The 26,819-nt window shown below is 43.3% G+C and overlaps 8 protein-coding genes across 9 annotated transcripts; 2 read left to right on the top strand and 6 right to left on the bottom strand.

The window, feature by feature from the left end:
• Window positions 1-193: 193 nt before the first annotated feature.
• On the bottom strand, window positions 194-2,115 carry LOC118438942. Its single transcript, XM_035859882.1, has 3 exons — window positions 1,837-2,115; window positions 777-815; window positions 194-717 (listed from the first exon to the last, which is right to left on the bottom strand). The coding sequence occupies exons 1-3, from the start codon at window positions 1,913-1,915 to the stop codon at window positions 194-196; spliced, it is 642 nt and encodes a 213-aa protein (XP_035715775.1). The 5' UTR covers window positions 1,916-2,115.
• A 120-nt stretch (window positions 2,116-2,235) lies between these two features.
• On the top strand, window positions 2,236-4,166 carry LOC110859828 (probable ribonuclease ZC3H12C). Its single transcript, XM_022108828.2, has 4 exons — window positions 2,236-2,771; window positions 2,868-3,227; window positions 3,326-3,699; window positions 3,770-4,166. The coding sequence occupies exons 1-4, from the start codon at window positions 2,359-2,361 to the stop codon at window positions 4,006-4,008; spliced, it is 1,386 nt and encodes a 461-aa protein (XP_021964520.1). The 5' UTR covers window positions 2,236-2,358; the 3' UTR covers window positions 4,009-4,166.
• Window positions 4,167-4,238: 72 nt separating this feature from the next.
• Window positions 4,239-5,440, bottom strand: LOC110859912. Its single transcript, XM_022108943.2, has 4 exons — window positions 5,246-5,440; window positions 4,815-5,036; window positions 4,615-4,722; window positions 4,239-4,557 (listed from the first exon to the last, which is right to left on the bottom strand). Exons 1-4 carry the CDS (start codon window positions 5,294-5,296, stop codon window positions 4,471-4,473), a joined length of 468 nt encoding a protein of 155 aa, XP_021964635.1. The 5' UTR covers window positions 5,297-5,440; the 3' UTR covers window positions 4,239-4,470.
• Window positions 5,441-5,688: 248 nt separating this feature from the next.
• On the bottom strand, window positions 5,689-7,510 carry LOC110859851 (synapse-associated protein of 47 kDa). Of its 2 annotated transcripts, none has more exons than XM_022108863.2 (7): window positions 7,050-7,510; window positions 6,796-6,961; window positions 6,584-6,727; window positions 6,337-6,477; window positions 6,039-6,243; window positions 5,868-5,977; window positions 5,689-5,793 (listed from the first exon to the last, which is right to left on the bottom strand). In XM_022108863.2, exons 1-7 carry the CDS (start codon window positions 7,271-7,273, stop codon window positions 5,749-5,751), a joined length of 1,035 nt encoding a protein of 344 aa, XP_021964555.1. In that variant the 5' UTR covers window positions 7,274-7,510; the 3' UTR covers window positions 5,689-5,748. The 2 variants fall into 2 exon arrangements, with proteins under 2 accessions (XP_021964555.1, XP_021964556.1); XM_022108864.2 differs by having other exon boundaries at window positions 6,337-6,429.
• A 131-nt stretch (window positions 7,511-7,641) lies between these two features.
• On the bottom strand, window positions 7,642-12,108 carry LOC110859825 (forkhead box protein O). Its single transcript, XM_022108825.2, has 6 exons — window positions 10,705-12,108; window positions 9,167-9,271; window positions 8,890-9,093; window positions 8,423-8,824; window positions 8,083-8,353; window positions 7,642-7,994 (listed from the first exon to the last, which is right to left on the bottom strand). Exons 1-6 carry the CDS (start codon window positions 11,182-11,184, stop codon window positions 7,774-7,776), a joined length of 1,683 nt encoding a protein of 560 aa, XP_021964517.1. The 5' UTR covers window positions 11,185-12,108; the 3' UTR covers window positions 7,642-7,773.
• Window positions 12,109-12,803: 695 nt separating this feature from the next.
• LOC110859796 (ankyrin-3) lies at window positions 12,804-16,097 on the bottom strand. The gene is made up of 15 exons (XM_022108789.2): window positions 15,724-16,097; window positions 15,541-15,651; window positions 15,260-15,468; window positions 15,167-15,198; window positions 14,887-15,110; window positions 14,664-14,825; window positions 14,375-14,607; window positions 14,172-14,320; window positions 14,010-14,116; window positions 13,801-13,954; window positions 13,568-13,740; window positions 13,421-13,510; window positions 13,257-13,366; window positions 13,065-13,176; window positions 12,804-12,989 (listed from the first exon to the last, which is right to left on the bottom strand). Exons 1-15 carry the CDS (start codon window positions 15,766-15,768, stop codon window positions 12,879-12,881), a joined length of 2,022 nt encoding a protein of 673 aa, XP_021964481.1. The 5' UTR covers window positions 15,769-16,097; the 3' UTR covers window positions 12,804-12,878.
• A 109-nt stretch (window positions 16,098-16,206) lies between these two features.
• On the top strand, window positions 16,207-18,471 carry LOC110859794 (dual specificity mitogen-activated protein kinase kinase 4). The gene is made up of 8 exons (XM_022108786.2): window positions 16,207-16,526; window positions 16,585-17,055; window positions 17,115-17,209; window positions 17,269-17,428; window positions 17,491-17,693; window positions 17,752-17,842; window positions 17,902-18,037; window positions 18,202-18,471. The coding sequence occupies exons 1-8, from the start codon at window positions 16,445-16,447 to the stop codon at window positions 18,383-18,385; spliced, it is 1,422 nt and encodes a 473-aa protein (XP_021964478.1). The 5' UTR covers window positions 16,207-16,444; the 3' UTR covers window positions 18,386-18,471.
• Window positions 18,436-19,680, bottom strand: LOC110859795 (glycine, alanine and asparagine-rich protein). Its single transcript, XM_022108788.2, has 6 exons — window positions 19,534-19,680; window positions 19,181-19,471; window positions 19,043-19,121; window positions 18,835-18,973; window positions 18,588-18,767; window positions 18,436-18,526 (listed from the first exon to the last, which is right to left on the bottom strand). Exons 1-6 carry the CDS (start codon window positions 19,568-19,570, stop codon window positions 18,500-18,502), a joined length of 753 nt encoding a protein of 250 aa, XP_021964480.1. The 5' UTR covers window positions 19,571-19,680; the 3' UTR covers window positions 18,436-18,499.
• Window positions 19,681-26,819: the final 7,139 nt, after the last annotated feature.

Here is a 26,819-nt window from a genome sequence, read left to right as displayed (position 1 = left end):
CGTTTATTCAAAAAAAAATTCTTAATTTTTAATGTTTCCATGACAACTCATGCGATGAAATGCGATGCGTGTGAGAGTGCGTAAATATGCACTTGACAACGAATAAATAAATATGTAACCATGGGAACTGACCCCAATTTAAAAAACAGGTTTTATATAAATTTCACTTTTATTTTAACAATTTAAAAAAAATTCAAAAACTCCCGCCCCCTAAATTTGAATTCCCCCCACCCCCGCCCCCCACCATCCTCCCCATAACCCCACCCACCCAACTTCCCATCCCCATGATCGCCCTAACAACGGCCATCACCATGGAAACCGGGGCTGTAATTAAAGTCATCCATGGCGACTGCTCAGTTTTATTCTGTTCCCTTGGCAACAAATTATTCCCAAATAATTGCCCCCCAAAATCCTGCCTAACAACCGGAGGCCCCCCCGTTGTCGTGGCAACCTGTCGTTTGACAAAATTCTCCAACGCCGCTTGTAGCAAATTCTGCATGGATTCCCTTGGCAACGGGGATTTTGGGGAATTTGTCACAATTTCACTCGATGCGGGGGATAAATCAAAAGTAGGCGTGGTCGATGTGGGCGTGTCCGTCGTCGTCGTGGTTGTAGTTTCCATGGAATCTGTTTCCATGGATTTTTCTTTTAAAACAGTCTTTCCTCCACCTCCACGACGTTTCAGGATTTTTACATAATACGGAATTTGATGCGTTTCTATGGAAATTTTTAAAATTATTTTTTTATAAAATTACGAAAATTTAGAGAGTGCATACCAATTTTTTTAGGTTCCTGCTCCGCGACCGCACCCACTGCTAAAATAAATGCAAAAATGAAAATAAAATTCATGGTTGCTATGGAAATATATAATGTGGACGAGAAGGAGGTTAACTACGGAATGAATAATTTAAACACTCTAAAGAAATTATTATTACGCGTGTATTATTATTACGTGAAATTATTGCATAATCTTTTTAATAGTTGTCATAGTAACGATATGCTCTGGTTGTCATTGCGATTCTAGATTTTTTGATTAGCAACGACGAGATTATCTTTTGGCATTTTTTTAGAAAGTTTTTGGTTTTTCTAAGGAAACGTGTTTTTTGACGTTTTTTGAAAATAAATTTTTGTATGAAAATACAATTTTGCATGAAAATATTGCGTAAAGTAAAAAAATTTCGTTGCCATGGGAATTGTTCTCATGGTGATTTAGAAATTTTAGTAACATTGACACACATTTTTTTATTGGGTAATTTTAATCAGTTTTAATTTGAGGTGAGTTTTGTTTATGGTTTCGATGGAAATGGGAATTTTCATGAAAATTTTAAATTTCTTAAAGTTGGAAATGTTCGAAAATTTCGGAAATTATGACAATTACAGAAAAAAAATTTAAACAAAAAATGTTCGAAATTTAATTCTGCACATTTTTTGTTTTAAAAATTTTCGCCCAACTCCACCCACTAAAAAGTTTTTCCGAGAGATTATGGGAATGTTTGGGTTAAATGTATAAATGAGACCCCCGATGGTCCCCAACGAGCAGGTGGAGCAGGAGCAGAGGACGGATATTTATTTTTTTTGTTAGGAAAAATTAACATTACGAAAAAATTAGGATTTTTTGGGAATTTTTTTTAATACTTCAAATATTTCTAAATGTAAAATTTAAATGTAAATGCAGACTTCGCATAGCCCGAGTTAGAGTTCCGTTTCAAAATTTTGATCAGCTTTTCCCATTAATCGAACCCATTAATCCTCCCGTCTACAGACACACCTTCATGACACCCACACAATTTTTTTCAGAAAATTAAAACTAAATATACAGGTCCAAACTTTGCGTACCCCGAGTCAAACGAGTCGATTTCGAAATTTTATTCACTTTTTCATATTCTTCCATGTATTTTTTATGATTTTTTCCCATTATCGGACACACTCACATGACACCTACATAATCCCCATGACTCTGGGCACCTCAGACTTCTCATAGCCCGAGTCATAATTTCATTCAAAAACTTTAATCACTTGATACCCCCTTTCATGAGAAGCCAGCGTTGACGGACGAACAGACACACCCACACGAGACCCACACCCGTGACCCTCTAGCTCTCTGTCCATCCCTCCCCCGGACATAAAAACTCCCACACTCATTCCCATAAAATCACCAAAAAAATAAACATCCGCACCCTGCTGCCCCTCTCACTACATCCTCAATCCTCTCAACTCATTCTACAAATTTTTTCCTACTCTCCTCAACATCACACTCACATCAGCAGATCCGGGATCTGCGACATCATTTCACTCACTCACTTTACTCCACTTTTCCATTCTTTAAAAATGTGAAAATAATATCCTCATAGAAACGCCATGTCTGTAAATAGCGACTCCGCCATCGACTTATCCACCTCCTCCACCCCCCACACTCCCCCCCACCTCAGCTGCTCCCGCACGACCTCCTCCTCTTCACACACCTCCGAAACCCTCGCCTCAGAACTCTCCGAATACCTTACAATCTCCCCAACTCGCCTCGATTTCGCCAAAAAACTAGGCTACACCGAGGCTCAGGTTTCCTTGGCGTTGATCAAATTGGGGCCCGAGCCGAGTCAGAATGAGCTCTTGAGTGAACTTATCCTGTTGGATGGACAGCAGAGTGGTGGGTCGAGTGGGTCGAGTGGGTCGAGTTTGTCTTCTGGTGGAGGCTGTCTGGTCAGCGAAGGAGAAAAGGAAAATCCTGAGGAATTAAGACATGTGGTGATTGATGGGTCCAATGTTGCCATGAGGTGAGTGCTAATTTTTGGCGTGCCAATTTTTGTGCCAATTTTGGCGTGCCAATTTTTGTGCCAATTTCTAAAACCCAATTTCTCTCTCTCCCACAGCGCCGGTTCGAACACGACCTTCTCCACCTCTGGCCTCCTCTCGTGCTTCACCTACTTCAAAACCCGGGGTCACACGGTCACAATCTTCATCCCGTCCTTCCGCAAGGACGACCCGCTCGTCTCCGACCCTCTGATCCTGCTCGACCTCGAGAAATCCGGAAATCTAGTTTGGACCCCGTCCCGCGTGGGCGTGAACAAGAGGACGATCTGCTATGACGACAGATACATTTTGCAGCTGGCCGTGGAGACGGAAGGGGTCGTTGTTTCGAATGATAATTATCGGGATTTGGTGGGAGAGAGGGAAGAGTTCAGGAAGGTCGTGCAGGAGCGGTTGCTCATGTATTCTTTCGTGGCGGGGAGGTGAGTTTTTGTCGTGCTAAAATTTTTGTGCTAAAAATTGGCACAAAAAATTTACCATACCCCAAACTAACCCACTCTTTTCTCTACCCTCTCCACAGGTTCACCCCCCCAGAGGACCCCCTTGGTCGCATAGGCCCCTCCCTGCACCAATTCCTCCGGAAGAGCCGAACCCCATCCGCCCCGCCCTGTCCCTACGCAAAAAAATGCACCTACGGCTCCAAGTGCAAGTACTACCACCCATTTCAACCCAAATCCGTCTCGGAAGTCCTTCGGATGAAATCCGCCGCTGCCAAAACCCAGAGCGTGCCACTGACCAAAAACAGCAACGTTTTTGCCCAGAAAGAGTGCATCATGCGGACCAAGAGCGCCGCCACGCCGACGACGAGTCAACAAGCGGGAGGGGAAGTGAGGAGTCATCGGAAGTTGGCGAGGCAGCTGAGCATCAATCCTTACTCGGAGGAGGTCAGAAGTGGTGAGTTTCTAGGGAAATTTTAATAAAAAAAATAAAATTCTAAGGTGCGCTTTATTCTCACTCTCAACAGCGGACACCCCTCCACCCACGACCACTTCGACCACGTTTTCCTTACCGCCCTTCCCCAGTGACCCCAGTCTGAGCCGGGTTTGGGGCCCCCCGATCGACCCCGTTGATAAATTACGCTATCATTTATCCCAAATTTTCCCCGCTGTCCAGGTTGATCACGTGCTCGGGATGTATCCGGACTGCACGGACGGCGGGTTCATCTGCGCCGAGATCGTCAGGGTTTTCTGCGGGAATAAGTGACGAGATTTGTGATTTTTCTTGGACGCACCTAAGAAAAAGTGAGGAGTGTAACTGCCATGCAGTGTTTTTCGTGTGGGCGAATTTTTAATCGTTTTGTACTCGAGATGGAGATGCAAGTTTTAAATGTCGTTAAATAATAAAATTTATTCGGAGACGCACCTTTGATTAAGTTGTGCTAAATTTGTGTGCTAAAATTGGCAGAGAATTTGGCATGAAAAATTGGCACAAACTTTTATAAATAACGTTTAAATTTATTTTTAGCATTTTTGTGCTCAACAAATATCATAATTTTTTTCATGAGGCATTTTTCATAAGCGTGTGACTTCAATTTTAGGCAAGAATTCTCATAAACTTTCCAAATTCTAAACAATAATTTATCCAAATTCCACACTCTCCCCCCCAAAAATTTGTACTTAAAAAAATGGCTCGGAATTTTCACACTTTTGCAGCAGCAAATAAATCCTAATTTCTGAGAAAGGCTCCAGCGACGCAGGAGGCGTAAACGAGGATGACGAGGTCCAAAACACAGCCGCCCAGGAAGAATTGAACCTGAAGAATTTATAAATTTTTAGAGATTTTACATGCGATTTAGTAGGCAAACCCAACCTGTTGATCATTTTCGTAATCCACTTTCGCAGTGAAGTAACACGCGATGACGGAGATTAACAAGATCAAAATCGTCGTGTTTGCTGTCAGGAGGAGTTTGGAGGAGTTCTAGAAGGAAAGTAAAATGTGCCAATTTTTTATGCCAATTTTCATGCCAAATTTTAGCACGCCAAAAAATTATTAGCACAAAAAAACCTCACCGGCCCCGCGCAGATAACCACAGCCAAACTGCCGAGAAACTGGAGCCCGGCCCCCACGGCGACAGCGCCCGTGCAGAAAAGCTTAATGTTGAGTTTCGTGGTGACGGACTTGTTGAAGATTCCGGTGATCGAATCCAAGGCGCGCGTCGTGTCCGAGTACTTGTCCAAATAGTGGGAGTGGAAGAGGTAGCCCGAGTAGAGGGCCAAGCAGAGGGAGATTACCTGCGGTTTTATTATGGGGTTATTTAGTTTTAGTTTAATTTATTTAGAAGGTTTAAAATTTTTAATAATTATTTTGGGGATTTTTTAAATTTTTAATTTTCCCCAAGGGGTAAAGTTGCTATGGAAATTTACAAAAATAAAAAAAAAGTTTCCATAGAAACCTGACCCAAAAAAAAATAAAAACCATGGCAACTAAAACTCCTAATTACCAACGCCAACACGGTCGAGATCCTCAATCCGGTAACCCCGCAGCACCCCATTTTCTCTTTCTTTAAAATTAAAAATAGAATTTAATTTCCACCTGAAACACCTCTCTTCTTGGCTCTGCGTAACAACACCAAAACTTGATATAAACAGATCTCTCTATAGCATTTTTTTATCGTATCCACGCCGACGCCTGCGTGACTCTACTAGGAGCAGCAAAAAACTACCTGTTTGATGATCCATAGTAATCCACATAAGAAATCCCGTGTGATGACTTCATTTCCATGGTTTCCTTACATACACACTAATTCCATGGAGATATGCTAATTGCTTAATTTAATAAATTTCCATGGCAACACCAACTCATTCCAAAAACACGCACATATTTATTGTAATATCCCATTAATAATATGTACACAATAATTTCCAACAAACTGTATTTTTTTTGCTCGCTACTATTTTTTATGATTGATTTTTTTGTGGTTCCGGTCACGTTCTTGTTCGGTGATTATTTCAGAAAATCGAGGTCTTTTTCCGAGGTCTTCTTCACCACCTGTGGGGTTTTTTAGGATCAGTTTTTAGAGTGTGCCAATTTTTGTGCCAAAATTTATGCCAATTTTAGCACACCTCAAACCCCTTCAACTCCTCGTTCAGCTCTTTTTCCAACTCTGCATCCACGACTTCCTCCTCCTCGTCCGTGTCAATGCTGTCCTGCTTTTTTGGTTGACTCTCCGACTCTGCACAGAAAAACCTCTCGTTACTCACCAAGAACACAAATCTCAAGTCAGCAGGACTAACCAAGCGACCCCTTGAGGAGCATGACTCTGTAAAAATAGTTTCTCCAGAAGTTCTCCTCGCTGACCATTTTTGGAACGAGTTCGTAGCGCATCTTCTCCAGATTTGGATCCTCTTTTAATATGGCCTTCGCCACGGGGAGCATCTCCTCGTAGTTCCACTCAAAGGAAACGCCCGTCGGGGGAGAGCGGACAAAGTTGCGACGGTCCTGTGGATATTTTACTTAAGTATTTAGTATGCCAAAATTCGTGCCAAAATTGGCACAATATTTTAGCGTGCCAATTATTATCACAAAACTCACCCCGCTCAAGCCGAGGACCTCCTCTTTCAGCGCTTCTTCCTTGACGTGGCCGACCCAGGGGGCGACTCCGCTGCCGCTCATACTGCTTTTCGCCTGAGAGAGGAACAAGTTTTGCTCTTTTTGAAAGCGATCCAGCGGATTCTTTAAAGGAAATTTATACAAAAAATCGTAAACGAAAATACAAATCATAAAATTATAAAATCTAAATAAAAACAAGCGAGGAATTTGAAAAAAACGTGTAAATTACGGTGTCCTTGATTTTCTGTCCTGCTCCTTTGATCGTGGAGAAGAGGAAGGAACCCACGTTTTTTATTCTTTCGGTTGTTGGAGGGGCGGCTCCTCCGGCGGCGGCGGCGGCGTTGTTCGAGGATAGCTCGTCCAACAGTGTGCGCTGTTGAGTTTAAGAAAAATTAGTTAAGTTTTGAGGAACCGCCCATGATAATTAAGGAAATGGCTTGCCTCCTTTTCCGAGTCCGCACCACCCGTGTCGCTGGAACCCGCATCGGAATGTGGATCTTTGTCTACTTGGTTCGTTGTTGGTTGTTGTGGTGTGGCGGCGGAAGGGTCGTCTTTAGCTCCTCCGCCACCAAGCCAGGAGGGCAGCGATGACCGGAGGTTCATTATCCTAAGGGATTTTTAGAGTTATTTTAGAGGTGTGCTAAATTCGTGCCAAAAATTGGCACAAAAATTAGCACGCCAATTTCCAGACTCACCCAGCCGCCGCTCCCGCGCCCACTCCTCCTCCCGTCGCACTGGCAGTGGCACCATCAGCCCCTGAAGTGCTCCCACTTCTGCTTTTGTTGAGAGTCTGTTCGGCCGCAGGATCAGGAGCAGTTGGGGTGGCGCCGTCCTCCGAGGTCGGCGTATTGCTTTCACCAGCCTTGGCCTTCACGGAGGTTATCAAACCGCCCAGCTGGGAGGTCAGACCCGACAACATTGCAGTTAGTTAATTTATTTGTCTGTGATTTGTGTGGAGGAGGCCGTCAGTGGCCTGAGAAGGAGTGTGGAGGAGAGAAAGTGTGCTGCTGCTGGTGGTGGTGAAAGGTTGGGTAGGTTCTCTCCTGATGGTGGTGGTGGGGATCCTCCCTGGTTATCGATTTTTTGGTGGTGCTGGTGGGGAAAGTATGAAGAAAGGAGAAGAGTGTATGTGTGTGTTGGTAAACAAATGAGGAGTTTGACATGTCGCGCGGGGTGTCGAGTAGGGTGAAGTGAGATGATTTTTATATGTGCCAAATTTGGCAGAGATTTTGGCACAAAAATTGGCACGCCAAAAAAATGCCAAAAAATGCTAAACCACGCAATTGATCTCAAGTCACACATAAAATTCTTTTATTTAAATCTGTTTATAATAATCACATTTAAAAATATAAAGCTATTATTTTTAAGCTCATTCAAGCACCGCCTGAAACACACTCACTCGCTGCTACTACCCTCCCACTAATGCACCCACTGCCTGCCCAGCAAATTATTATTAGAGCTCGACGTCACAACCACGGCTTGCTGCTGCTGCTGCTGCTGTTGTGAGTTTGGCTGAAGAAGCTGTTGATTGTACTGTTGTTGAAGTTGTTGTTGTTGCTGGTGGAGATTTGTGGGGGGTGTGGGAGTCGAAGATAGAGTGCTGGTGGAGCTCGTCGTGGTGTTGTAGTTGTTGTACAGGACTGTGGGAATTTATGAGGTTAGTTTTTTTGTGCTAAAAATTGGCAGAGAAATTGGCACAAAAATTGGCACAAAAAAATTGGCAATTACCTCCATTCTGCTGAGGTTGGAAAAACTCTGCGCCCATGATTTGTAACTCGTTGAGAGCGAGTTCCTCCACGGCGGCGGCCTCCTCCTCGTCAACAAAGTGACCCAGCTGGTCGAAGGCGAACTCGTCCGCCGTGCCAGAATTCGTGACCACGTTGTTGAGCGTGGAGCGCTTGATTAGAGAGGGGTTCGAGGAGGAGTTGGAGAGGGGACTGGGCCGAGTGCTGCAGGAGTTCGATGCAGGAGTGGAGGAGGTGTTGTACGTGTAAAAGTCCTATAATTAGTGGTTGCGCTTTAAATTTAGTCAATTTATAATGGTAATTTATAATAAATACAAACCCACCTGCCCATTCCCACCCGCACCCGCACCACTGTTCTGATTCTCCTGCTGCTGCTGCTGCTCCACAAAATCATAAAAACTGGGATCATACTCTTGAATCTTGACCATGTTTGCCAAATTCCCCGCAAGTTGAACCTCCTCCAAGCCGAACTGCATCCCAAACTGACCTCCCGCACCACCTCCAATCCCGGTATTGTAATAATCGACCCAGGGACTCATGGGAGGGACTTGATTATCATGAAGGTCCGGCTCCTCTGAGATGTTCAAAATGGGCGAGAGACGACCCACGGAGGACGCGTTGGAGGAGGCACGAGGCCGGAAGTCGGGCAGGGGGGAGAGCTGGAAGGTGTTTTGAGAGGTGAGGGTGGAGAGGTTCGTGGTGGAGGAGGAGGTCGGTGGGGGGGACTAGGAATTTAGAGATATTTGTTAGTTTTAGTTGGTGATAAATTGGTGAAAGTAGTGAAATAAACCTGGTCATGTTCCGACTGCTGCTGGCTGAGGGACCCTCCACCAGGGAACAAGTCCAACCCTTCACTCAGTGAAGAACAGGGTGACTGCGCATCGAGTAAAGTCCCGTTCATCCGCATCGCTTCGATTTTCTTACGGATCCGGCCACGTTTCTTTTCGTATTTGGAGGTTTCCATCGAGGTGGCCCGGCGGCGGGCGGCCTTTCCCTGTGGATTTAGTTAATTATTAGTTTTGAGGCATTATTTTAATGGACAAATTAGTTGAGAGAGAAAGCCTCACGGGTTTCGCATCTGGGTTGAGCATCCACCAGGAGGACTTTCCCGTCCCCTCGTTCTGCACACGGACGAAGCGGTTGTGGAGCGAGAGGTTGTGGCGGATGGAGTTCTGCGGAGTAATTAATTATGGGTTAATATATTAATAAGAGGTGTTTTGTTAGTAGAATTTGTGACGAGTAGCGTGGTCTCATCATCGTGATTTTAGTGAATTTATAGAGAAATTCCGATGATTTTAAGTAGAGAAATATTGGAATGTTGATGAGCCAAGTAACAAAAGAGAGAGGAAGATGATTGATTATCTCTCTCCCGGACTGACTTTCACTTTTGCCGAAGTATTGTCCATGGGAGAAAGTAGTTTTTAGTAGAGTGCGCTCTTCTCTGACTGAGAGGGTTTTTTACCACTTAGTGGAAAGAGCAGGAGGTTTTGTTAAACGGGTGATTGATGGGAGTGTGCGGCGGTTGGCATGGTGATTCGGATGGAATTGTGATTGTGTATGGCAGATGATGTGTGATGGACAAAAAGGGTGAGGAATATTAATAATAAGGTAAAGAAGAGGAAAAGGCAGATGTGAAAGTTCAAGGGCGGATACAGATTTTTGGTGGAATGCAGAGAGACAAATCGGGTAAAATAAACGACGTGAAAAACTACCAGCGACAGAGAAGGTAAAACTGAAAAACTTTTCCCATTTAATCCCTGAAATTTGGTAATGGACGAGGTTTCTGATTTGATTATGAGAGAGAGACGTTCAGTGGGATTTACTTCCAAATAGGGGGGACATCGGAGAGAATTCAGAGAAATTGTGAGTAGAAGTGGATGAGATTCTCCTCTTTTGCTATTTTAGTGTGAGTGTCCATGTGGTGTTGGTGGATGGCCTTGCTCCATAGCATACACACAGAGAGAATGAATCAATCGAAGAGGGGTGAAATACATGTTCGTTGGCATACACATAGTTGAGAGAGGAGAGAGAGAATCTGAGACTTCAAGGATACACTCACGTACTCACACGCATCACATCGCAAAAGAAGAGACAAAGAAGAGAGTTTCAGAGAGTTCATTCCACCATTTTTATTAAAATAATTGACTGCTACTTTAACGACTTGTTTTGGCGTCGGTCTGTTTCTAAAGAGACTAAATTCAAGGGCTCAACAACCTCTCCGAATTGGCGTTATACTCTCAGAAAAAACGATTTTTAACGAGTCCGTTGGCTGTCGTTAAATTTTTTTTGACTCACTACTACTAGAGATGTATTTGCCTATTTAGTGGGTGTATTGATGGATGGAGAAGAGTCTAGACGGTTTGTGGTTATGATGAGATTTTTGAGATGTGTGTAGGTGACCATGAAATGGAGTTGGAAATAGAGAGAGGAAGTCTCAAGGTGCCTCCTTTGTTAGTATGGGAGACTGTAGAGACTGTAGAGTGGGTACTGACTGAGCAGGGTATTTTATGGGCAACCTTGAGATTATCTCGCAGTCTCACTCACTCGCCACACTTTCTCCATGGAAATCTTAACTAAAATTCATTAAATAAGTAAATCCGCTCACCTTCCACCCCGCAGAGGAATTAGAATCCCCCTTGTCCTTAAAATACCCCACGTTGCCCACCATCCAATCGTAAATCTGACTCAGCGTCAACCTCTTCTCGGGACTACTGCCAATCGCCTGGGTGATCAAATCCGCATAGCTCAAATTTCCCCAGGCGTTCCTTCGAGAGGTGGATTTCTTCTGCTGCAACAATGTTAAACTGGATGGTGGCGGAGGCGTCGTCGTGTTGGGAGGGTTGTGCTGAGGGCCCATGTCCTGGTCCGTGTAGGGCTGTTGAGGAGAAGGGTCCACCTCCACGGGACGACATGGCCACGTGTTGGATCGGGCGCGGGGGGTGGGGGGGAAGTCCGAGAGGAGAGAGTCCAAATAGTGGGAATGGGTGGGGTGGTGTGGTTGTGGGGAGTGCTGTTGTTGTTGGAGGGGGTGGTGGAGGAGGTGTGAGGATTGAGGGGCTGGTGGGGGTGGGGAGGTGTAGTCCATCGTGGAGTTGAGAGAGAAGAGTGTGGCAACAAGTGGGTAACAAATGCGCAGTAGGTTTTCTCGGTCTCAAATTTCTTAAAAACTGGGGGAACTGGTCGCACTTTGTTTTTTCCAAAAAATTAGAGAGCAACAAAACTACGAAGCAATTTTTCAGGGTGTGGAAAAATAGTCAGCCAGAGAGTTGTCCACGTGACTGGTGGCTGATATTAGGAGGAGAAGAGTTATTATGTAAAGCCGTGCTGGTTACTCTGCTTGGTTTGAAGGTTATTCGTCGTCCTCCTCTCGTCGCTGCTCTCTGAGCGAGTGCGATGAGAATGTTGAGACACTAAAAACTGCTGCTTTTTGAGACTACCACTCACTATAGGCTTTTAGTCTTTTCAGCCCCTTTTCCACTATGGTCACCACACCCACTGTTTAAAAGTTCCCTTAGCAAAATAGAGAGAAATTTCAGATAATAAAATAAAAAAATTGGCAGGGATTTAGGAGGCGGAGATTGGCGAAAGTGTATTGAGGAGAATCAGCAGCGGTGGTGGTGATGTTGCCTGCCTTGTGGCGAGAATGAGAATATACACGAGAAGTAGCAAGAGAGAGAGAATCTGCCTCGAACCGGTTCCGTCCTTGGTTGCGGAGAGAGAGAGAGAGAAGTGGCCTCGTTTGTGCTGTGCTGTGTGTGTGTGCAAAGCGGGGAGGGGATGTTCAGTTGGGTTGGTGATGGAAATTTTTTTTTTTTTTTAATAAGGTCCAAATAAATGGGTGAGTCGAAGGCGGGGGAAATGGGCAATCAGATATTCACAGACGGTTGAAGACGGAAATCTGAATTATGGGAAATCAGATGAATCGATTAAAAATAACTCTGGAGAGATTTTGTTTCTTTTCGAAGCCACCATTGATTTTTTCTTAAAGTATGAAGTTGATGAGACTCATAGATATAGCTAATTTCAAATGGGAAAGGAAGTGACGACAGGTATTCACCACAGAAGACGGAAATCTCCAGTGATTCAGCATTTTGAAAATTTTACCTAAAAAACTTTCTAGCTATTTAAGTGGTTCTAAAATCATAAATAGTGGCAAATTTCAGCTAAATAAGAGGCACCATTTCGATCAAAAACAAAAGTATATTTTGAAAAGTACGAACTAGGAAAGAAGAGCCGAAGAAGAGAAGTATTGAAGCTCTGGAATTGAAATTTTGAAAGGTTGTAAAGTTTTAAAAAAATCTTTCTACAATCGTTTTTTTAGACGCTCTGCCTTGACAAAGGGAAAGCTAATTCAAACCCGTGACCAAGTCCGATCCAGCAAATGGATATCCTACGTTATGACAAACCCACACACACAACACATGAACAGCCCCCCCCACTACTCCTTTGCTTCTGCTCTGCTTTTATTCAGCTTTTGCTTCTGCCAATGCTTTATCCACTCTCACTCGTCTTCGTCTCGTGTGTGTGTGCAAATAAGTAGTCCGACCCGACCACCACCACCACTTTTTCAGCAGAGAACACTAAATGTTGGTAAATATTCACCCATCCAGCAGCAGCAACCTTTGGACTTGTATATATGGACCCTGCCTCACATCTCACCTCCACCATTCCGCCACTATAAACTCTCCTCTCCTATGACGTAGCTCAGGATTAAATATCTTTATTATCACAGAAATTACACACATATAAAAATTGACGTGGAGCGGCGTGGGCGTGAGATTATTCGAAGCCCATTAAATACTTGACCAGCGGCGGGGGGAGGGTCAGTTTTGAGATGTACTTTCCTGGGGAGCGTTGGAGGGAGCGGTAGATCACCAGGCGGCATTGGGACTGCAATTTTGGATGGAGTTTGTTAGTTTAGTTGGTGGGGAATTTTTGTATGGAAATTGTATTTAAAAATGCTACCATGAGACTCCTGGGTTTGGTGTAGAGCTCTTTTAGCGTGGAGCAGAGGGAGGTTCGCACAGGAACGATGGCCGACTGGGTGTGGAGCAGTTTCAGGGTGGTGTACAGCGCTCTGGGGGAATTTAAAGATTTTTTTACAGGTTTTTAATAGATTATGAGACCCTCCACCTATCCAATTAACAATAAACTCACCTGTGATTCATGCACATGGCGTAGAGCTTGATGATTTTAGCGAATCTCTTTTCCGGGTCGAGGAGGAGGTGCTCCTTTTTGCACAACCACTGGATGTAGTAGTACAGCACCTGTGATTCACCTCCAGTTAGTCAATTGCCACCAATTAATAACAGCAGACCCACCTTATTGCTGGACTTCTTGAGGAAAAAACTGGACTGACTGTGGCAGATCATGTCCGGCATCGAAATGTCAATGTCCACGTTGGCCCCGTGCTGCAATTATAACCACTTATTAGCACCTTAAAAACACCCCATAAAAACCAATCCCACCTGAATAAGCGTGAGAGTCAAATCGAAAACATAGTCCAAATCACTCGGGTTCCTCACGAGGTTGACCAACTCCAACAAGGACAACAAAATATGCTGGGTTCGAGACCCGCCCAGGGCGATGTTCGGGTTCAGGCCCCATGAGAGTAGTAATTCTAATAGTTGGCGGATGAATTCTGCAAGGAAGAAATTGGATATTTACTCTATATTTCCCATGCAAAACTAATAAAAATTACCGAAACTGGCCCTCTTCTCCTCCGACTGCATGAGCCCCATGTACTCGCTCGCAGCGAACATGAGGACGTGGAGAGGGGTGAGGTGGGTGCGGGAGGAGCAGTTCACTTGGGCGCCGTGTTTCAGCAAAATGCGGATGCAGTTCAGGTAGAAGACCTAAGTGGATTTATTAATTTATTAAGAAATCGACAAATAGTTAATAGAAACAGACCTTCATGTTGTGAGTAAAGTTGTGAAGGAGGTCCTTGTTGATCAGAGGGACGAGGCAGACCATCAAGGGAACGGAGCCGTCTCGGCCCACGACGTTCGGGTCGCCGCCTTTTGGAAGTATCAATTAGTTAATTATCACTAATTTAAATAAACCACGACTCACCCTCCTGCAACAGCATGGACAACAACTCGTATCTAAACTCCCAATCCCTCACATGCCTCAGGACACAGGCGAGGGCCGAGTTCCCCGCTTGGTTTATGGAGGGTCGGGCCCCTTGCTGGAGGAGGTAGCGGACCAGGTGGAGGACGTCCCTGCATTATTCAAAAGTTATTTTTTTACCCACTAACCAATAAAGCCTAATTTACCACTTGGTCCACGGAGTGTACTCCTGATACAGCGAAAACCTGGACTCCTCCAGCGCATATCTCACAATGATCGTGTGCAACACCGTGTTCCCTAAGGAGTCCGGCTCATTGATCATTTCCCTCATCCCGTGATCGAGTAATAATTTCGTCGTTATCAAGGCGTCCTCTGCGGAGCCCCGTTTGCGGTAGAATAACACGTGCAGGGCGGACATGTTCTCCGTGGCGGTGCGGACCTACGTTAAATTTACGATTATAGTTCCTGATAAACACGTTAAAATGAATAAAATACCGTGGCCAGGGCCCCCGCGGCGAGGAGACTCATGGAGAATTTGACATCGTGTAGGACAGCGTGATGGATGGGGAAGTATTCATCGAAGAGTTGGTTGATCTCATCCCCCCGCTCGTTTATCAGGAATTGAACACAGGCCCAGGCGCCTCGCTCGCAGGCCACCTGTGCACACTCCAAATTATTATATAAATAACACTAATAACCTAATTTAAGTAACACTCACGTGAAGGAGGGGCCTCTTCTGGTGCCTAAAATTCGCCTCGTACCAGGGCAACCAGGTCTCGTCCCCCTTCTGCAGCAACATGTCTAAAATTATTGGATGATCCCCGTCGATCGCGTAGTAAATCGCATTCTGCAACTTGTCACTGGAGCGGTCGAGGCGGGGGAGGTGGTGGTCCAGGGTGATGCAGTTGTGACTCCGTTGCTCGCAGTTTATGTGGTGTGGACCTAAGGGGATTAGTTATATTAGTGGAATTACTACTAGATTATTGTGGGTTTCTCACCTGGCCAGCACATCCGGAATTCTAGGTCGACCCTGCAGAGAAAAATGCGATTTTTAATAAAATATCGCCACTTATCTAATAGTCAAACCTCACCTCGCCCTATATTTATGCACCATCATCTCCACCAACTCCTTATACCCTTTGTAGCAAGCAATGTGCAGTGGGAGTGAGCAGGACCCTCGATTAACGTCCACGTTGGAGCGGGATAAAATCCAGCGGACGATCTCAATGTGGTTGAGGCTGACCGTTTTTTGGAGGATGTTGTAGCCAGAGGAGTCCGTCACGCAGAGGATGTTTTCGTTCTAGGAGAGAGAGTAGGTAAGAGTGGTTAGTTAATTAAGAATTAAGTTAGTTGAGAGTGGAATAATTTTCACCTTGGGAATGATGCAGAGGAGGCCGTCGATCTTGTTTATCGAGACTTTTGGGTTAGCTCGGAGGACGTAGAACAACTCCATCACTTTCTCGCGGGTCACGTCGCTTATCCGCTGTGGATAGTTTATTATTAGTTAGTTGTGCTAATGATCAGTCAGTAAAGGGTTAAATTTTAAAAAAAATACCTGATTCGACGACGACGAGGACAAGTTCCCCAGGGAGTTGCCCATCTCTCTCTTTTCTCTTCTTTTGGTGTAGGATTTTCCTCTAGGTTCGACACATTTTTCTTTCGACTAAACTACTCTAGAGACCGAGTGCTTATCGAGATTCTCGTGTGCGTTTGTGTATTATTTTCAATGGGTGTGTTTTGGTGTACGGATCAAGATCAGCCGTGGAGAGTGAGAGTGAGTGAGTGTGGAGTGGAGGATGTGAAAAAATTTAGCAAAGCCACTGCACCACGCGCATGTTGTTTATTTCTCGTGGATTTATTTAGTTGATGTTTAGGGGTTTTTTTTAAAGAATTTTAGCAGAATTTTTTTCCTGGGTGTGGTTTTTTTTAATTCTTAATTTTTAATTTAATTGCTAATTTTTTTGTGAAAATAAAAAATAAAAATTTCGTTTTGGAAATTCCTAGAAAATTTAATCATCCAAAAAATTTCCACGTTTCCTAAAAAAAACATTCGCAAATTTTAAGAATTATCTAAAATTTCCAACAATTTCCCGTCCATCCCACACTCGATCGCCAAAAAATCCAAGAAATCTCACCCTCTCAAAATCTCATCTCATCTCGATCCCTCCACCCGCAGCGCCGACTACAAACTCCTCTCTCAATATTTCCCAACATTTCTCCAACTACTCGGCTGTCAAGATAATTTTTTTCTGAAAAATAATTTTTAAATAAAAAAAATGGACCCCATGATAATCGACTCACCCACGACGCCCACCGCCAGCACTTCGGGACTCAGCATGGAGCAGGACGGGGAGACGGGTATGCGCTCTGTATTCCATTTCCTTATCAACTAATTAACAATTTATTATCCACACAGGCTCCACTCCACACTCCACCACAACAACCACTTGCACCCGCCCCACCCCTCCCCACATAACCCTCAAACGTCTCAACTTCAACCCCGCCGCTGCCTTCACCCCTCCGCCGCCCACCAACACCACTCCATCCACCACCACCCCATGCACCACCTCTCCACTATCCTCTCCCCTATCCGACTTCAGCTCGCAACTCACCATCAAACCCGCTCCTCTCTCCCTCGACACCAGCGGACCCACTAATAAAAAACCCATGAGCTTGACGCCCACCACCTCTACGGCAAAGAGTCAATTCGGTGGAGGAACGACTCCGAGTGGAGGTGGACAAACCCTGGACCATTTCAAAGCCACGTCGGGGCTGGAAACGTCGGGGAAGCTTAAGATATCACCGGAATTGACGTTTGATTTCACTTCGGAGGACTTGGAGGACTTTGGGGAGATCGGGAGGGGGGCCTATGGGACGGTTAACAAGAGTGAGTTGGTATTAATTATTTTTTAGTTGTGTTTAACATGGATTGATTGTGTAACACAGTGCTGCACACCAAGTCCGCCACGCCCATCGCGGTGAAGCGGATCCGCTGCACCGTGGACGAGAGGGAGCAGAAGAAATTGATGATGGACTTGGAGGTGAACTCACTTAATTTATTAGCATAAACCGATAATCAATTAATAATAAATAATCGCAGGTGGTGATGAAGAGCAACTCGTGCCCCTTCATCGTGGGATTCTACGGTGCGATATTCAAGGAGGGCGACTGCTGGATCTGCATGGAACTCATGGACGCCAGCCTCGACCAGTTCTACAAGTTCGTCTACCGGCGGATGAAGGAGAGGGTCCCAGAGAATGGTTAGAATCCTTAATTAAAACTTTATTCACTAATAGAATATTCGCTAACCGCTCCCTTACAGTGATAGGAAAGGTTGCCCTGGCGGTGGTCCACGCCCTGAACTACCTGCACGCCTCGCTCCGTATCATCCACCGTGACATAAAACCCTCCAACATCCTCCTCGACAGACAAGGCAACATTAAACTCTGTGATTTCGGGATCAGCGGGCAGCTGGTGGACTCCATCGCGCAGAGCAGGGATGCCGGGTGCAGGCCCTACATGGCGGTGGGTCACTTATTTATAATCAGTAATAGCATGTAATTAATAATTATTGAAATGACAGCCCGAGAGGATCGACCCCTCCTCCGCGCGGGGGTACGACATCCGGAGCGATGTGTGGTCCCTGGGGATCACGCTGTTTGAGATTTCCACGGGTAATTTGAAATAATGGTGATTAGTAAATTCACAAAATAATTAAAAAACGCGACTGCAGGAACGTTCCCCTATCCGAAATGGAACTCGATATTCGAGCAACTGTGTCAGGTGGTGCAGGGGGATCCGCCACAACTCGTCCCCGTCATGAACGGGATGAGCTTCACCCCGGAATTCGTCTCCTTTGTTAATACTTGGTGAGGGTCAATTATTATGCTTAAATGCCCGGTTTATGCTTTCCTCCCACGCAAAGTGACAACTATTAATGACATGACGACTCCCGAGCATAAACCGACGCATAATAAATCCGATCCGATAGAGAAATTATCGAAAATAACGAATCTCTAATATAATTTCACAGTTTAATAAAGGACGAGCTCCAGCGCCCAAAGTACTCGCGCCTCCTCCAACACCCCTTCCTGGTCCGATCCTCCAAAGAGGAAGTGAACGTAAAAGACTATTTCTCGACGGTGTTCACGGCCATGGGTCCATCCCTGCAGCAGCGACTAGAAGACCTCACCCTGGTCGACCAAGATGACTACTGATGAGAGATGCAGTTTTAGATTATTTAAAAATAAATATGGAATTTAGACACTTTTCTCTTTATATAATAAAAATATTATAGAATTTATTCATTTCTTGGGGGGGGTGGGGATTTTTTAGTGGCCGTGTCCGTAGCCTCGGACCTAAGGAAAATTAGTTTAGGTTAATTTAATTACCAATTAATTAATTAATTTAAAGACTCACGTTGGACTGCGCCTGCGCGGCAGCGGAGGAAGCCTTGTTCGCGGCGTTCTGCGCTCCGGCCAAGTCCGCGAGCGAGGCTTGTTGTTTGGCAGCGAGAGCTTGAGCATTCTGTTGGGCTTGATAAGCCATTTGAGCCTGAGCGGCCTGCACGTTCTGGATCGCTTGCAGGGCGGCGGCGGCCTGTGGGATGTTTCAGAACTTATTTTATGATGCTCTTAATTAACAATTACAGAACTCGTAACTCTACCTGCGCCGCATGATTCTGCGCAGCCTGGGCCGCGGCCTGTAAAGCCTGAGCTTGTTGAATAGCCTGGACTTTGGTGGATTCCACAGCTTGAACAGCTTGCGAGACTTGCGCTGCTAAGGTGGCCTCAGCTTGTGCGGCACTGTTTTTATAAATTATTAGAATTTCGTAATCCACCCACCCACTAAAAATTAATAATTCAAAAACTCACGCCTGCGCAGCCTGAGCAGCTTGTGTGATTTGAGCAGCCTGGGCTTGCTTAGCAGCCACGACAGCTTGGGCTTGTTGGGCTATTTTACACACAATAATTTAGAACCCTCCCCTAAAAACCCAATTTTGAAAGACTCACCCGCCTGAGAAGCCTGCGCCGCCAAGGTCGCCGAGGCTTGTTGAGCAGCCTGATAGGAAGCCGCTCCCTGTGCAGCCTGCGCCGCTTTAGCCTGATTAGCAGCCTGTTGAGCAATAGCCGCCGCTCCCCCGGTGGATCCATACCCACCAACGTTAGAGTAACCACCCCCGCCGCCACCACCACCGAAACCTCGCTTGGGTCGTGGAGTGTCGTCTGCGGATTCTTTTGGGGTGGATTCCGTGGATTCGGTCTCCTTCGTCGTGGTTGGTGTGGTCGATGCCGTGGCGATCGCTGTGTGGATAATTTTTACGTAAAAATATACACACTTTTTAGGAATTATAAAAAAAACGCACCCATCCAGCAGCAGCAGAAGACGAGGAGGAGCTTCATTTTAATTAAACTAAAAAACGTTAGACTTACTAGGAGCCGAGAGTGAAGTGTGAAGTGGAAAGTGAGTGACGCTCTCTTCCCTCTGCTCCCCAGTATTTATAGACGGGTGGATGCAATTTTTGTAGTTTTAAAGAAAAACAACCCAAAAAAAGGAACAAACAGAGTTACACACGACCAAAGGGAATAAAAGGATTACGCGATTTTTGTGGCGAAATTGAGTCAAGTTGATCAATTAGAAGAAAGGATTGCATGTGCGAATAGGAGAGGGAAACAATTGGTTTGTATAAAGAAGAGAGTTTCACTTTTAATTGATGTGTGCTGCTGGGGTTTTGTTTTTTAAATTGGTGGTGGTATGAGAGAGAGGGTTTGTGGGTTATAAAATTTGGGGTGGCAAGTTGGGTAATAGTTTTTGGGGATGATTTACTTAATTTTTCTGATTACCTTTTGGAGTCCAGTGAGTAAGGGAGACAAAGGATTTCCACGTAGAGAAAAGCTACAAATCTCTTCCAGTAGGTGGTGGCGTCTTCCTTTTTGGCTCTGCAGTGGTGGTGGTTCAATAGAGGAGGTGGCTTCTATGCATTTTTACTATTTATTTACTAAAAAGTGACAATTCTTGTCCACCAATTTTTCTTAATCCATATCTCACGACCACTCTTACAAAAACCTAATTAACCATTTCTTTTCTCTTCTCTCCAAATTCCCTACAAAAAAATTGCATTATTTTCTTTCTCTCTCCAATTCAGTGGGGACGACGCTGAATTTTTCCCCTTTCCACTCCGTCTCTTCTCTTTTCAGGCTAATTTGCAATGCAGATGAGATGAGATGTCGATATATTTACGTGTGTTTCTTTTTGGGGGAGCTCCGCATCTCCGCTCAGGAATATTCATGGAAATGCTGCAAAAAATCACCCCCACAAAGTCGCCTTTATTTTGAGGCAACCAGAAAAACCTATCGATTTGTGTGTGTGTGAAAAGTCATCCAATAAGATGCAAATGATATTCCGGTGCATCCGGACAATGCAGTTTTGTTGATGCTGCTCCTGGAAAGTTGGTGGTGGTGGAGAGAGAGAGAGAAGGAGAGAGGAAGTGGTTGGGTGGGTGGTGGTGGGAGTGAAAGTGGGAGAGAGAAAGGAGGATGGAGATTGGAGGATGAGGAGGAGGGAGATGATGGGCAAGGAAATGAGCTTTATACGGAGACAAGATATTTGTAGTGGTGGTGGTCGTGGGAGGTGATAATTTTTAGGTGAGGGAAGTTTTTTTGAGGAGGGGGTAATTAATGGTGGTGGGGTTTTTTTTGTGGGGGAAATCGGTGGTGATTAATTAATGGGGATGCGGATGGAGATTATTTTATTTTAAATTGGTTTAGTTGTTTAAATGCATAAATTTTAGGAAACTGCATAACTTCTGAAAGAATTTGCTGCGTAAAATTAAAGAAAAGTTTAAAAAAAACGTGTAAATGGAAATGAGTAAACGTTACTACAAAAGTATTAAATACCCATTAACTCTCCATTTATTTAGCTGATTGATAACAATTTCTTAATTGAAATGAGTAAAAGTTACTGGATGGATATTATTTTATTTTAAACTATTGTTTGAAAGGTTTAAAAGAAGATGCATATTTAATTAGTTATTTGAAGAAATTATGAAATACTTACCGTGTTTATGCACCCTGAAAATTACCATAAAATTCACCTAAAATGAGCTATTTAGCAGATTTATAAAAAGACTTATAACATGAAAATTAGCAAAACTCACTAAAACATATATAATGATAAAATCTCCAGTTATTTAGCAGCTTTATTAAAAAGGACATCAAAAATTCTTAATTCAAATGAGGAAAGGTTACTGCAAATTTTATGTTAAAACTTGTAAAATGGCCAAAAATGAATACACAAAATTGGATTTTACAAACGATTTGAATGTCAACTTTGACATTTTAATTAGTAATTGAATTAATTGATTTCTTTTAAATAACCTAAACAAATTCTTAATTGAAATGAGGAAAAGTCACTAAAAATATTTGTGTAAAATGAACAAACTATTTGCATGTAAACTTTTACATTTTAATTGAAATGAGTAAAATGAAAAGTAAAGTTAGTAAAATGAAACTATGAAGTATGAAATATTTACTGCCAAGTTTAAACCCAAATTTTAAAATTTATGTAAAAATACAATACAACCTAAAAATACAATAAAAAATTACCTTTTTTTATATCCATCCATCCATCCACACACGGCTCATTCATCTCTTAATATTTCCACTACTACCCCCTAAAATTGGCCGTATAATATTGACAGAGCGGTACGACACCCGTTGATATATTTCCATTGTTCCAGGATCGGTGGTGGGTCGTTGGTGGTGTGACTGGGAATTATTGTGCATGTGCAACTTTTGTCAAATGCAACATTTTATTGGCCATGTTGATTTCTAGAGAAAAAAAGGGACTGACGCGTGTGTGACTTTTTGTGATGGGAAGATTTCGTCGTCGGTGCTGGTGGTGCTGGGTCGTGTGGGGGGAGAGAGATGATGAATGATCCCGATATATTGCCCAAAATATTGAGAGTGCATTTGTGCAGTTCAGAAGAGAATTGTGGGAGAGATTAATTTATGGGTTATGCGAGTAATATGCACTTTTTTGATGCAAAAATTAATAATCTTACACAATTTTTAATCATTTTTTTATTTTAAACCAAAGCCAAATTTTAACTTTCCATTAGATCCTCACCGATTTCCATTGAACCACTCCTGAAAAAAACCTAACTCCCCACACCATCCCTGCACAATTAAAGCCCCATCAATAAAATATATCCTCCAAACGCAATCCATACACACAAAACGAGTCAAATTTGTCATCTGCTGTTGGTCAATTAGCCTTCGGAGCAGTGTGAAAAAGAAATCAGTGAGGACGGCAGATGTTCACCCGATATACCATATGTGAGGTTATGTGTGTGTTGAAAAGGGGTGTGGTTTCCCTAATGAGAGGGAGACGGGAATTTGTTTTTAGGCAAGAGAGAGACAGAGTCGTTATAGAGTTTTGTCGGTGGTGGTGGTGATGCGGTGAGTGCGGATCGATCTTCCCATTTCTCAGACACGACTCTCTACAAATGCAAATGAGAGAAAGGAGAAGAAGAAGAGAAAGATAGAGTGGAGACAGTGAAAGGAGAACAAGTGAGTCTTCTTCGTGTGGTTGGTGATGATATTTCCATGTTTTTGAGAGGAGAGAAGGAGAGAAGGAGGAGCGGTGAGAGAGTGCGAGTGGTGAAAGGGAAGAGAAAGTCTTGAATATTCAAATAAGGGAGAGAAATAAGGAGAAGGGCAAGGAGATGGAGAAAAAGGTTGAAAGGTGGTTGTCTTTTTATGGAGAGTATGGAGGATTTTTTTTAGTGACGTTTTTGGTGACGAGGTTTTTTGCGATGGATTGTTAATTAATTTAATTGTAATGATGTCTTAAAAGTATCGAAAGCTAATGATTCCCTTAAAAAAATTACTGCCAATACCAACAGGTTTTCCCTCCATACAAACCCCACTTTCTCTCTCTTAATTCAAATAATAATTCCTCTCTCCTTGTCTCAAAGTTCCATACTCTTTATAAAATCACACCCAAGAGACCGGTTGCATTAATTGATTCAATTCACCCCCCTCAAAGAAAAAAAATACACACCCATCGTGTCCTCCCCTCTCTATATCTCTCCAACTACCCAGCATCCCATTTGGCTATTTTTAAATTATATTTTTGGTCTAAAAAACTTAATTCCGAAATTGATAAGAGAACTGGAGAGAGAAAGGAACGGGTTATACAACACGTCCAAAGGGACCCATTTCCTCTCTCCTTCCTTTCCGTCAGAGTTTTGCATTTTATTAGAAAACAGGACGGCGACGGCGGAGCTCAGTGTGTGAAAGTTCCCCAAAAAAAAGAGTCAACCCAATTTATATCGTCAAAAAAATCATGATTATCTTTGTTGACTCTGAAGAGAGAGAGAGAGGAAAAGTAGACGAAATGCAGTCGACTGTGTGTGTAAATCCTCATGAGGGACATTAACAAAATTGTCTTTTTTCTGGTGGGTGGGGTGAAAGAGAATCGTTGCCCCCCACTTGGATCTTGGATCCATGCCCCCCAGTTAAACCACGATTTTAAACTAACCCACCTAAATAACTCTTAAAAAAACTTTCTCCCCTCTCCAAAAATTTATGCACATACATTTACATTTTTTTATACATCCCCCAAATTTCCTATCCACTGCCCCCCTCTGCACCACCACCTCTCACTCACTCCCAATCACCCAGACGATTTGACCTTCATACCCAAAAAACTCTCACCTCACACAAATCGTCAACCTGTTTTTGGCAGACAACTTTTTTTTCTCTCTCTCCTCTTTTGTGACAACTTTTTGGCATTTAAAATATATATTTTATAACGGAGTGTTATTCTCTCTCTTCTTATTGTGAGTCAGTGGTGGTGGTGGTGGTGGGGAGAGTTGTTGGACTTTTAGAGAGGGGTGGTTGGTGTGTGTGGAAGGTACTTTTCTTTCAGGTCACGTTCTTTGGAACTTGAAGCTTTTTTTAAGGAATACTCTCTCCCTCCGTCGTCGTTCTCTCTCCTCCGACCGACCGACTCCACACCGACTCTGAAACATTTTTCGACCCTAAAATTTCCCCAAAACATTTCCCTACCAAAAATATAACAAAAACCACCAAAAAATAATTACCCTCAAAAAAAGCAGCATAAAAATCTCAATTTTCCACCACTTAACAATTTATTGAATGAATTAAACTGTGCCACGCCAGACATGATCATCCGCACACATCGCATCACCATCACCACCACCACGATCATCACCACACAAACGATCATCATATAAGTAAAACTCGTTGTATAAATGAAATGGTGTTTTAGACGATGAAGAAGAAGAAGAAGAGTTTGTAGCCAAAGGCATTATTATTTTCTGGCCAACAAACGTATGTAGTCGTCGTCTTTTTTAACTTGTTCTTCTTCTTCTTCTTCGTATATAACAACATGTGGTCATGTGTGTAGAGAGAGAGAAAAGGGAGTGCCGTGACACAATGGAATGCTGATATACACAGAGTATAATTTTTAATGTAGTGTTGTTGGATGTGTGCGAAAAAATGTCAAATGTTTGATTATTTTGGATTCGTATGAATTTTTTTTCTATCTCTTAAGTTCTACACACACCTAGAAAAACCACACACAGAGACAGAAACGAGTCGATATGGGCACGCGTTCTTTAAAAGAAAGAAACTGCATCATCATTGTGTGTCGCATGGAAGTAAATTACAGACAGAGACCACAAATTGCTGTTCTTAGTAAAAATTTCCTATGAATGAATTTTTTTTTCTTAACTAATTTTTTTTTCTCTCCTTAAAAACTGAGAATATATTTCCAAACGAAATACACATTTCTCCAAAGCATCCAAGTCGAAGTGAGAGAGGAGTGGGGTCCAAAAAACCGGGCACAAATGCATTTCTGGGGATACGCGTAAAATTTAGATTTGGTCTCTTCGGACGTGACCTGAATGGGAGAGCGAGTAAGTTGTTCCTCTCCACCTCTCGCTACTCGCTCCTAGCTTGGCTTGGCTGCTTGGAGGAGATGGAATGGTTGGATATTTTCTTTATATAAAGATAAGTCCACACAATATATATGATTTTATGCATCCATACCAACTTCTCTCTCTCTCCACTACTTCTAGCACAGAGAGCTAAAGAAACGTGCTTCTCCGAGATGGATAGTTTTAAAAGCAAAAGACTTTGGCTTAGAGCTTGGTCTCTTCTAGCCGAAGCAAAACTAGTGAGAAGGGTTCCAAACCAAAGAGTGTATTTGAGACCTATTTGGTATTCAGCTCGTGTCAGAGGGTCGGTCGTTCCTTCTTTTCCTCTCTCTCTCTCTCTCCACATCTCTGCAGTTAGTTACGTCACTTTATATAACATACATTTTATACACCGACCGAATAACTAGTCTTCTAGGTGGTGCTTTTCTGGGGGGTGCTGCTGCTGGAAATATTCCCTCTTTCTCTAACTCGCATTGTGTCGGTGGGGGCACGCGAATGTTTGAGGGGCAGAATTTTTTGGCAGAAATTTATAAAAGCTTATATAGGAGAGAAGGACGGACGGACGGAGACTTACTGGACTGGTTTCTCTTGCAGCCAGTGAGTGTGTGTGTGTAAAAGCCAGGTGGATGCATTTATATGCACATAAATTATTTCTACTATACGAGATATAAAAGTAATAGAGAGAGGAATGGGCAGTGGTGCTGGTAGTGGTGGGTGGATTGTTAATTAAGATGAATTTAAGCTGGAAAACAGTTGTGCATTAAAGATTATGATATAAAATCTGATGCAAATATGTTGCTACTTCTGAGAGCAAGGTTATGGTTATTTAAATTCTAGCCCTCCCGATTTTCTCTCTCTTAATAAAAAAAAACCTTGTATAAAAGAAAATCTTCTCAATGTCACCAATATTTTTTCCCATCAAATGCCACTGGATAAAAATGATTCCCACGGATCGGAATACAGAGAAAAAACACACACACACTACTTGTCATAAAAGGGAACCCTTTTTTTAACACATATAGAAAATCCTTTTTCTCTTATGCACTGACCAATATATCAAAAACTAATCTCTGTAACCTCGAGAATATGTTTTTTTGTGTATGCCTCCACACACAGTAGAGAGAGAGAAGACGTAAGAATAAGAGAGATGCTGCTGAGGGGTGAGAATCCAGGTGTGTGTAGAGTAGAAGAGAGAGACCTTGGTTAAAAGATCTTGTGTGTAAAGGTGACTGGGTCAGAGTGTTGTTACTTTATAATAATAGTGGAGATTTTGACCCTATTCAATCCATTTAATACTCGCTCTCCCCCCTTGGATGGAGCAAAAAATATCTTTGATACAAAAAGGCACCCATCTCATGAGATCCGTTTCTCGCTAGATTTTTCATGGGAATTTTATCCAAACTCTAAGAGAGAAGAGAGATATTTAGCGAAGGGGGGAAATAAAATTCTCTAAATTTTGAGGGTTAACTTTTGCACATTCCTTATAATAAACACGCTGCTAGTAGCTGAACAGAGAGACCACGTATTTGTCAACCTCATGCGAATAGAAAAAGTGTGACCTCAGCCAAGAAAAATGTTCAATACCAAAAGTATTCCTCTGTTGGATTGACTACCACTGGAATTTTTTTGATTAAACTCTCTCACCCACCCTTTTAGAGACCAACCACTGTGGATATCTCTCTGCT

The sequence above is a fragment of the Folsomia candida genome, unplaced genomic scaffold (genome assembly GCF_002217175.1).
Source record: "Folsomia candida strain VU population unplaced genomic scaffold, ASM221717v1 Fcan01_Sc028, whole genome shotgun sequence".
In the NCBI taxonomy this organism is placed as follows: Eukaryota; Metazoa; Arthropoda; class Collembola; order Entomobryomorpha; family Isotomidae; genus Folsomia; species Folsomia candida.
This window is presented reverse-complemented; position numbering and strand designations above follow the sequence as displayed.